Raw genomic sequence first — 11,204 nt, 5'->3', positions numbered from 1 at the left:
AGATCGCGCCATTGCACTCCAGCCTGGGTAACGAGCGAAACTCCGTCTCAAAAAAAAAAAAAAAAAAAAAAAAAGATTATTTTCATGTTTCAGACGAGCTCGGTGAGAGTGACTGGGCTAGGCAGCAGGCAGAACCGAGGTCGGAAGCGAGGCCCCTTTAGAGTTCTCATTGTCCTGCTGGGTCTGTTCTCTCCAGGCAATCCACCCTAGTGGAGAGCCAGAACAGGGTTCCTCGGTCCAGAGAAGCCAATCTTGCAGCTACATGATCTTTCCTTTCAGTGGAAGGACCAGAAATCCATGGAAAACTCAATCTTTGACAACTTTATGCAGCTTTTTAGAGAATTATCTCTAGAATATGGACTTGGAGGAGAGTGCAGCAGAAAGAGTGGGTCATAGCGAATCCCGCAGCTCTGAGTGTCTTTCCGCAGCCCGGACCCACTCCCCAGTCCACTGGGTGTCCACTTCCCCAGCCCCCCAGGTCCCGGGCTGGTCCGCGGGGAGGGGATACTCGGCTGCAGCCCGGGACGGCGCCGGACGCTCTAGCCATAGTTCAAAGCGCAGGGGGCGCGTCTGCCGCGCAGCCGGGAATGTCCGGCCGCTTAAAGCGCTCGCCGGCTCTTTTGTTCCCCAGACCGGGCCTCCGGGGAGAGGGGCTGGGGGAGGGGACCGGGAGCGGGGAGGAGGGGGGCGGCGGGCTGGGGAGGAGGGCGGGGCGGCCGCGAGCGGTGCGAGTGTGCAGCGCGCACCCCGGGCGAAGCTGACAGATAGCCCGGGTGGGTGCAAGATGGCGCAAGCGGCGCTCCCCCTGCGCCCTCTGGGCTCCTGAGCAGGCATGCGGTCCCAGCCCCCCGCCGCCCGGGCTCGGCCCCGGCCGGAGCCCCAGCCCCAGCCCCGGCCCCGGCGCCGACCCCGCGGGACGCTGTGAGCCGCAAGAGGCCCGGGAGCCGCGCGTCGCCGAGCCGAGCGGACCGAGAGCCCCATGGCTGTGCCGCGCGCCGCGTCTCCGCGCCGCCCGCCTGCGCTGCGCTGGCCCGGGCTCCTGCTGCCGCCGCCGCCGCCGCCGCCGCCGCCGTTGCCGCTGCTGCTGCTGCTGCTGCTGTTGCCGGCGCCGAGAGAGGGTGAGCGAAGCGCCCCGGACCGGGTGGCTGCGGACTGAGCCCGGGGAAGGGCGAGCGGGGAGCGAGCGGGCGCGAGGGGCGGACCCGGGGAGAGCGGCGCGGACCTGCGGGCTGACCCTGCGTGGGAGGGAGCCAGCCGGACCCAGCGGGGCCGGACGGGGAGAGGGCACCAAGGCCGGACTGTCGGGGGGTCCTAGGGGCGTGCTGAGGACCGAGCCCCCCGGAGGGAGACTGGGTCAGGACCGGGAGCCCAGACGGAGGGGCAAGGAGTGCAGCGAAGCGGGAGCAAGCGGGGCGGGTTGGCGTGGGGACAGAGGGAAACCAGCCCGGAGAGACCGCACGGCTAAGCGCCGACCCAGGCGGACGAGCTGGGGTGCTCGGTGCCCGGCAGTGGACGTAGCCCGAGGCGGCCGAGGTAGGGGACAGCAGCCCGGGGGGCGGAGACCGGGATCCTGCCCGCTGCACTGGGCTGAGATGGCACGTCCTGCATTTGGAGATGAGACTGGGCCGGGGAGTGCGCGGGAGAGACCGGAGAAGAGGAGGAAGGAGATTCCTGGAGGGCAGCGCGTGGCTAGGGAGCTACCCGGGACACAGCCTGTAAGCCAAGAAGGAGAGGAGAAGCCATCGAGAGCGAGAGCGAGAGAGCCGCGGAGATGCTCACGTGCCCCTGCCCTTCCCCGGAGTGTGCACACGCGGAGACCCTGCCCCTGGCTCTTGCGGTCCGCCGGCTCGGCTGCCTGGAGCTCGGTCACCACCACCCTGTTCCCTTTAGTGGCTGCAATGGGCTCACTCCGGGGAGAGGAGTGAAAATCTAGTCCCTTTCCCTCACACCTCAAGTTCCCCACAGACACTCAGCTGGGCTATTCTTTCTCCACTCCACTCCCAAGAAGTAGAAGATCGCGTCCGCATCAAGGAGAATCTTTATTCCCCGACGGCTATACCGGGGTTGGACTGGGGGCTAAGGCGACTCAAACTCATGACCTGGGGAGGATGCGCAGGGGTTTGAATAAGTGCGATCCTCAAAAGTCTTAAAACATTACATCTCCCTGGGCGGGTGGGGGTGCGGGGGAGGGTGCCTATAACCCCAAAGCCCCTCCTTTCTCCCCACCCACTTGCCCATCTTCCCCAGCCTGGGAGGGCCCTAGTCTGTTGGGGAGGGGCCGTCTCCAGGATCGCTAGTTATCTAGAAATGTGAGGAGGGGTCTGTGGCTGCCCTTTCAGGCCAGGTGAGTTCGTTCCTCCTTGAGTGGAGTTTTTACTGGTCTGGTAAGTTGCTTGCTGGAGAAGTTGGTGACTTGGCATCATGCTTGGGACTGGAGTGCTTGTCTCTCCAGCCTGGCTTCTGATTCCCTCATCAGCCTTAACCCCCTCTCTTCTTTGGCCTCCTCCTTTTCCTGCTCATTTCTCTTCTGCAGGAACAGAGAGGTTGGCTGGAAGTAAAGGTTCTAGGAGCCCCCTCTTCCTGGGTTTTGGGAAACCATAGTTGGTGTTTGCTACTCTTCATCTCTCCCTGTGACAAAGGCAAAAGGACCAACACCCAGAGCGCCAGAGGGGAGGGGAATGGGGCCACAACCTAGCCTGTACCCTGCGTACTGGGACTACTCACCCTGCTCCCTACCAGGCATTGGACCAGGCCTCTGATGGGTTTTGGCAGCAAAAAGAAGCATGATTTATTACTATCTCCCTCTGTATTTCTTTAGAACTTTACGTTTTTCATAGTGCCTTTGAGTCTGTTAATCATGCCATACAACCCTATGACCCAAGCCCCAGTGTTCTTCCTTGATTTAAACAGATGAGGAACGGGAAGCCGGGACGCATTGAATACTTTACCTAAGGTCGCATCCTGACGGTCTGTGAGGCTTCAGTGCTTCTCCAGGGCGGCCACCAGAGTAGCAGCAGCTTCCTGGAGTCAGTGTTGCTTTTGGGTCCCAGCTTTGCAGCTACTAACTGTGAGACCCTGGGCAAGTCACTTGACGTCTCTGGGCTTCAGTTTTCTTACCTGTGAAAAAGGGAATGGTACAAATAATATCCATCTCTGAGATGGCATGATGATTAAGTAAAGTACTGCCTAGGATGGCACTTTGTAACGCATAAAGTTCTATATATAATAGGAATTCCTATTAACATTACAGAACCGTGGGGATGGGGCGCATAGACCCAAGGAACTTGGAACCGTGTGGGTGGAGTTCTTCCTGGATGCTCGTTTCACACTAACATCCCTATTTCCTTTCCTTTCCCCTTCCCCCACGCAGGTTTTGGCCACTCTGCCGAACTGGCGTTTGCTATGGAGCCAAGTGATGATGTTGCAGTCCCCGGGCAGCCTATGGTGCTGGACTGCAGGGTGGAGGGGACCCCTCCAGTGCAAATCACCTGGAGGAAGAATGGGGTAGAGCTGCCAGAGAGTACCCACTCCACCTTGCTGGCCAATGGGTCCTTGATGATCCGTCACTTCAGGCTGCAGCGGGGAGGCAGCCCTTCGGATGAGGGTGACTATGAGTGTGTGGCCCAGAACCGCTTTGGGCTGGTGGTCAGCCGGAAGGCTCGCATCCAGGCTGCAAGTAAGTGGACATCCCTTGTTTTCCCATTGTGTAGGCCAGCTGGTGATCCAGGGTCAGCCTGGGGCACGAGGGCGATGGGAGCGGTCCCATCTTATGCAGCCTCCTGGAGGACTAATTTCTCAGCATGGGTCAGTTTTGAGGTGCACGCCAGTGATTTGTGGTGGTGGAATTGTATCATATGCTCGTTTAACTGACTGGAATGTGAATGGACAAGAATGTAGCCAAACACCCATAGGGGAGTGGGGGAGGAAGTTTTACCCAGTTCTTGGGTCAGCATGGCTTAGTTTCCATATGCCTGACATGCTTTGAGCATCCGGGTTCATTGAGTTTGAGTCTTGTATATAAAGATAAATAATTACCATATTTTATGGGTGATTGAAGAGATTTTTGAAGGGTAATTTTGGCTATATGCAGTTTTTAATTATGTGCTTAAATTAATTTAAATCTTTGAGTAGGATAAGACCTTCATATACCAGGAATGAAATTCTGGAGCTTGTCAACAGTTTGCGTTTAAAAAAATATGGTAGGATATTTCAGAATTATCTCAGTGGTGACATCACTCCTACTCACTTTACTGCTAATGTGTGTTTGCGAATGGGAGAAAAAAAGGTGAGGCAAGATGTTTCAGCTCTAGAATTGTGCTTTGCTTATGCTGCTTAATCATCAGTTGTGGTGACGAAATGATGACTGTGGTTTAACTGCCCCGAACTGCAAAAATTCTGTTACTGTTGAAGCTGTGCACACTGGGAGTGTGTTGCATAAACCAAAATTCTCCATGCATCCCGGGGAGGTGGCAAGCTGGGGGCAGTGGGGTCATGGTTGAGAAAGGGCAGAAGTTTTGGCAAGTGGAAAATGTTCTCCACCTCATATCTCTGGACCTCTGGAAAGGGGTGTCCCTTAATGAGGCTGCTTTGACTACTGGTGACAATTCTAGCTAACATTTTTTTCTTTTTTTTTGAGATGGAGTCTTGCTCTATCGCCCAGGCTGGAGTGCAGTGGAGCCATCACAATTCACTGCAACCTCTGTCTCCCAGGTTCAAGCGATTCTTGTGCCTCAGCTTCCCGAGTAGCTGGGGTTATAGGCGCACACCATTACACCTAGCTAATTTTTTATTTTCTGGTAAAGATGGGGTTTCACTGGGCTGGTCTCAAACTCTTGGTCTCAAGTGATCCTCCCGCCTCAGCCTCCCAAAGTGCTGGGATTACAGGTGTGAGCCACCATGCCTGGCCCTAGCTAACACTTTTTAAGTACTTGCTGCATGCTGGGCATGCTGCCCAAGTGCTTTACATGAAATTTATTTCATTTTGTCATCACAACAGCCCTGGGAGAATGGAAGCTAGGTTATTATCATCCCCCTTCTACAGAAGAGAAAACTGAGCCTTATGGAGACTCAATGGCATTCTGGTAGTAGAAGAGCCGGCACTGTAATCTGGGCAGCCTGAACCCACACCCTCCCACTTAACTCCTGTGGCACGCCGCCTCTTTCCTGTCTGATCGCTGACAAGTTTCTTCCTGGCTCTGAGGGCATTTGCACAGTTGCTCTGAACGGCTGGTGAGTGATGAATCAGTTTGAGGCAGGAGCCCTCTCGCTGGGTTTAAGATGCGCCTTTGTTCTGAGGAAGGCTGATCCAGGCCCCCATATGGAGCTCTCTGGGAGGCAGCCCTGGACTTTGAGACCAAATCACTTCTGGCTCAGCCACCCTCATCTCGAGGACCTCCTGGCAGTGCAGGGGAAGGCTGGTGCAGCCTCTGAGCAGATGGCTGGGTGTGAGGAAGGGAAGCATGGACGGAGGGTGGGGACCCCAGGAAGATTTGGAGATAGGAGAGATGAGACTCCTCAGGGAGATGCTCCCCATACCCTCCCTGGCCTGTGTCAACGCTGAGAGATAGATGGACCCTGCTGAGACCTTTGCATTACCAGCCTAGGATCCTGGGAGATAAATCCCCAGGGGCTTATGTATATAGCTAATCGTAAATATGCTTTTCTATAAATGGTAATACCTTCCAGATGTTTAGTTTCCTTAAACTCCTAACAATATAGTACAAGAAATTAAGCTGTGGGTGGGGTCAGCTTGGTTAATCCTCTGGGGTCCTGGAGACAGCTGGGGGGTTTGCCTCTAAGCTCCGGCAGTCTGACATGGGCCCTGTCTTCCCTGCAAGGCTGTGGTCCCATGGGGGAATGCTCAGATGCCAAGCAACGGTGCGGCTGGATCCCCTTTTCTCACTTCACAGGCTGATGTCCCTAGAAACCTCCAAAGCTGATTAGCTGCCTGGGTTTCCTCCTTTGTAATAACTCCCTGCCCATGTGCCTGCCGGCACTGCAGATGTTGTGTGACACAGGAGTGCCTTGCTGAAAAGGTGTGGGGAGTCCTCTGGAGGCCCCTGCTTCTCCTGGCTGCTCCGCAGGGGCCCGTGGGGAGAGGACATGCTAGGCACCCCTCACAGACTCATAGTTCACCCAGCAGACTAACCCAGAGAGGCAGATGGGCGTTCAGGTCTATGTGGGTGGGTCTGCTCGGCATCTGAGCTCTGGGCCAGAGGCTGATGGCTAGGAATGCACCCCCTTCCATCCCAGGGGGTTCAGATGCTGTCCTCGAAAGACAGCCTGACCAGTGTGGCTACACCACAGGCTGATTCCTTGGGGCTTCAGTTGCAACTGTTTCCCCTTTAGAGTGGAACAGCTCAGGGTCCTAAGAGTATTCATGCTCTGGAGCCCTGGACTCTGCCTTGCAGCTCCACCTGCTTGTAGTTTGGGGGATGAAAATGGAGCCTTGTTAAGGATGAGACGCTGGACAAGTTAATGCTTCCTCATCCCAGTTTCCTTGCCTGTGAAACGTGCATGTGATTCTGCCTGGTAGGGCGGCTACAAGGTCCAGCACACCCCACACTTTGCCTGGCACGCAGGAGGCTCTCAGTAACGGGAGCCAGCACTGCACTCCTCATTTGAAGGCGGTTTCACTGACACGGCCTTTAAATGTAACCTTGGCTGCCCATGGAGGTTAATCTCCAGCAAAAGCAAAGTGCCTGACTCTGCTCCTGGCCCTGCTTCCTCCCTCGCTGGGATTCATTTAGGGAGTTCTCCAGGGAAATCTATCAGGGAGTGAGATTATTGGAGCCAGAGTGCATCTTGTTTTGTTTTAACCCCTTCCAGGAGGACTGAGTGTTCTCCCAAGCCTCAGGGTGTGGGCGGAAGTTGGCCTGGCCTTTGAGACCCTCTGCTATCCATCTAAAGGGGCTGAGCCTGGGGAGCGTGTGCAGGGACTGGTACGTGAGGCCTGTGTGCCTGAATGACTCCAAAAAGGAATGGACTAGCTACAAGGAGGAGGATCGGAGGACCCACCCTCAATCCCTGCCCCTCATGTCCTAGCCTTAATTCTCGATCTCAGGCCTCTTGGGGAACTGGAGTGACCAGCTCTATGACCTAGTGCAGGACTTCCCAAACCTTACTGAGCCTGTGAATCACCTGGGAATCGACAAAATTCAGATTTTGAATTTATAAGTCTAGGCCAAGGGCTGACAAGAGCCCAGGTAATGCCAATACAGCTGGTCCACAGGCTGTACTCTGAGTAGCAAGGGGCTAGCGGAGACCATGCCCACATCAGAACCTCCAGTGTGGGGGTCTTCGGGCAGCACAGTGAAGCCTTTGGAACAGCGGCTTCGGGCCAGACTTCCATGGGTCTGAACCCCAGCTCTGCCACTCAATGGTCAGTGCCCTTGGCAGGAGTTACTTAGCTCTCTTGAGACTCTGTACCCAACTCTGAAAAAATGGGCACCATTCCATCAGTCTGTCAGGGATATTGGAGGAGTAAATGAGGTGATGGGTCTAAAGCACCTGGCGCACGGCTTGGCATCTCGGAAATGCTAAGCATTATTGTTAGTGCTCAGTATTGCCCACTAATTTAGGGTGAGGTCCCAGGTGTCTCAATCCTGGCTGGGCTCTCCAAGAGCCAGGGTTGCCCTCACTCCCAACCTGGGGCCATCTTGCCTGGGCAGGCCCAACAGTGGTTTGATGGTGGGTTGTGGTGGCAAACAGACCTGGGCTCTGTGGGCCTGGGCCTCCGCGGGCTTGGGCCCAACCACCTGTTGGCTGTGAGATCTTGGGCAAGTCGCTTCACCTCTCTGAGCCTTGGTTTCCTCATCTTTAAAATGGGGGAATGTGATGGTTCATGCCTATAATCCCAGCACTTTGAGAGGCTGAGGCAGGAGGATCGCTTGAAGCCAGGAGTTTGAGACCAACCTGGGTAACAGAGCAAGACCCTGGCTCTGCCGAATAAATAAATAAATAAATAACAGGAGGAAATAGTATAAAATAATAATAAATACCAAGGAGAAATGTTGTGAAGATTACCTATGACAATGTGAAGGAAGAACTTAGCACAGGGCACAAAGGCAGCGTTCCTTAACTATTATTAAGACTAATATATATATATATACACACACACACACATATATCCATTTATACATATATATGTGTGTATATATATACCTTAATAGTACCTCACTAATAGATATATATTAGTACCTTAATATGTGTATATATATCTATATTTGGAGACTGAGTCTCACTCTGTCACCCAGGCTAGAGTGCAGTGGCGCGATCTCGGCTCACTACAACCTCCACCTCCTGGGTTCAAGCAATTCTCCTGCCTCAGCCTCCTGAGTAGCTGAGATTACAGGTGCCCGCACCACGCCTGGCTAATTTTTGTATTTTTAGTAGAGATGGGGTTTCACCATGTTGGCCAGGCTGGTCTCGAACTCCTGACCTCAAGTGATCCACCTACCTCGGCCTCCCAAAGTGCTGGGATTACAGGCGTGAGCCACCGTGTCCATCCAGGTACTAATAATATTAACTATTATTATTTTAAGGAGCTAACAGAGGTGAAAACATGTTAAGTTCTGAGCTCCTTTAGTTGTGGTGTGATTCCTGGAAAGGTCCCTGGTGACCCCAGACTCCTAGAAAGAGGCAGTGGGACATGTGGAGAGGAGAGAAAGTCCAATTCTAGTCCCCTGCTTTCTCTGCCTCAGTAAGTCACCTACCCTCCCCGGCCCTCAGTTCCTACTTCTGAAGTCCGAATCATTCTAACTTGTCTGAGGTAAGGCAGTTTCACCAGCTATTCTAGAGTCCCTTTTCAGCAACAAGACCCATGGTGTGTGGCTCTGGGGGCAGGGTCTGGGTGGAGGTCTGTGGAATCAGGTTTGAGTGGGGGTTAGAAGAACGGTGGGCAGGAGCTGCTGGGGAGTACAGCCTGGTATTTAGGGGGCCCTGTGCAGGGCGGTGGGTCCTGGAGGGCTATGTAACCCTGGAGGCCTCTGTCACCTGGAGGTTGGTTGCTCAGGACTGGTGTGTGGAATGCAAATTCTTCTCTCCTTCTTGAAGGGCAGCTCAACTGAGGAAGGCCTGAGGAAGTCTCCCCCACAGCTCCTCAAATGCACACATCTGCCTACCCATTAGGGCAGGAAGCTGCTGTCCCCAGCAATGAGTGAGTGCCCATACCTAGACCTGCCCTCATGCCAGGGCCTCACCTGTACCCGGCCATAGCTCAGAGGTAGGTTCAAACGGGTGGGGTTCAGACACTTTAACCTGCCAGTCAGCACGGCACAAACTGACCGCTTCTGACACCCCTGAGAAGCTGTGTGGTAGAAAAGCCCTTGTCTGGACACCAGGGGTCCTGTGTGGCTGTGGACAAGTCAACCAGCCTCTCTGGGCCTTGCTTTTCTCATTATAAGGTCAGGGGGGTTGGACTGAGGCTCATGTCTGCTCTGGGGCATGAAGACTTCCTTTTTAGCTTTTTATTTATTTTGACACAGTTTCACTCTTGTTGTCCAGGCTGGAGTGCAATGGTGTGATCTCGGCTCATCACAACCTCTACTCCTGGGTTCAAGCGCTTCTCCTGCCTCAGCCACCGAGTAGCTGGGATTACAGGCATGTGCCACCATGCCCAGCTAATTTTGTATTTTTAGTAGAGACGGGGTTTCGCCATGTTGCTCAGGCTGGTCTTGAACTCCCGACCTCAGGTGATCTGCACACCTCAGCCTCCCAAAGTGCTGGGATTACAGGCGTGAGCCACCGAAGGCTTCTTTTCATCCATCCATCCTCAGGACGCCCCTGCCTCCCCTGGGCCTCCTCCAAGTCTGTTTCTGCCTGGTTCTTCCCACAACTGATCCCTCCCCAAAGACCATCCCACTTACAGTCATATCTTCCTCCCCTTCCTAAGGCAGGGAGCGTTTGTGGTCTGTGGCATTCAGGCTAAACCTTCCTCTCGGTGATGGCTGCTTGCATTGTTAAGTAACTGTTTTGCGGCTGGATATTCCATCTGTCTCCTCAACTAGATTTTAAGCTCCTAAAGGGCTTCTTTCTTTTGTATTTCTCATGTCCCCTGCCTGTGGAGCCTGGTAAAAACTAAATGACCATGTGGCCTTCTGGGACAAAGCTGTCTCTCTGTCTCTCTTCTGTTTCTCTCTCTGCCTCTCTTTTGCTCCCCACCCCACCCCCCTTGTAATTGATAGCACAGCTCAAAGGAACAGAAGCTTGTGAACGGGAGGATGGGCAGGGGAGTATAATGCACGCGGGTTAGGATCCTGGGGTGCTGCTGCCGCGTGCTTATCTCTAGAGGAACTGAGACTCTCTCTTCCTCACCAGATGGGGTGTGAATCAGAGAGTAAATGGCTCGGTACCCCCTCCATGCCGGGGTCTCGGGTCTCCTGCCTTGGGCTTCACTCTCTAGCTAGACGAGGCCTATGCCCCCAGGCTCATTGGCCCCAACTGTAGGGGGAGGGCCCCCTTATTCTCTGTGTGCAGGGCCTCCCCTCACCCCCACCCGCAGGACTTGAGTGTGGAAGTCGAACGCTTCTGGTTCCCACACCTTGGCTCCACTGTCACAGGCAGCCAGCTGGCCCCTTAAACACAATGTGCAAATCTTCTCTGTTCCCGTTCCTGGCATTGTCAGCGGCCAGGCGCCTTGGCTGGGAATGTGGGCCGGTGAATAGGAGAGGCATTTGCAGCCTGCAAATGAAACAGGCCCCCAGCCCCCCTTAACCCTCTGTCCCCTCCCCACCCCCAGGGAGAAAGGACTTTTTCACTCCTGGCCTTCTTGTATTGCCTTCCCCTCTCCCCTCTTCTCTCCAGAGTGCCTGCAGGCTGGTGTGTGTGTGTGTGTGAGAGAGAGAGAGATTTCCACAGTAGCTGGAAGGCTGTTCTCCATAGCCTTCAAAAAATGTAGAATGCAACGGAAGAGGACCCAGGATGATAAACCAAACAGCTCACTGCTGTCTTTGTTTAAACTGGCCTGAGTGATTCCACCAAAAGTGTCTGCCTGTGTAACTGACCTATGAAACCTTTATTTTCTATGGCCATAGTCTGGTTGCAAACAAGGAATGTAGAGACCAGGAGTGAGTGAGAGAGTGTGTGTGTGTGTGTGTGTGTGTGTGTGTTGCCAGGTGAGTCTGAGCATACAGGTGTGTGCCTGAAGGATGTCATGGGGCTTAGGGTTGGGGTCCATCTCTCCTCAAAGGCTCTCCTGTGGAATC

The 11,204-nt window shown here is 54.4% G+C and overlaps 1 protein-coding gene across 1 annotated transcript in view; it reads left to right on the top strand.

Annotated features, from left to right (window-relative positions):
* Positions 1 to 3,331: 3,331 nt before the first annotated feature.
* Positions 3,332 to 11,204, top strand: part of IGDCC3 (immunoglobulin superfamily DCC subclass member 3) — a 45,193-nt gene continuing 37,320 nt past the window's right edge. The window contains exon 1 of the mRNA XM_021672047.2: positions 3,332 to 3,676. Within this exon, the coding sequence (XP_021527722.1) occupies positions 3,403 to 3,676 (274 nt within the window). The 5' untranslated portion in view covers positions 3,332 to 3,402. The remainder of the gene's footprint in view (positions 3,677 to 11,204) is intronic.

The sequence above is a fragment of the Aotus nancymaae genome, unplaced genomic scaffold, assembly GCF_030222135.1.
Source record: "Aotus nancymaae isolate 86718 unplaced genomic scaffold, 86718_ANA_hifiasm-v0.15.2.pri h1tg000041l, whole genome shotgun sequence".
In the NCBI taxonomy this organism is placed as follows: Eukaryota; Metazoa; Chordata; class Mammalia; order Primates; family Aotidae; genus Aotus; species Aotus nancymaae.
This window is presented reverse-complemented; position numbering and strand designations above follow the sequence as displayed.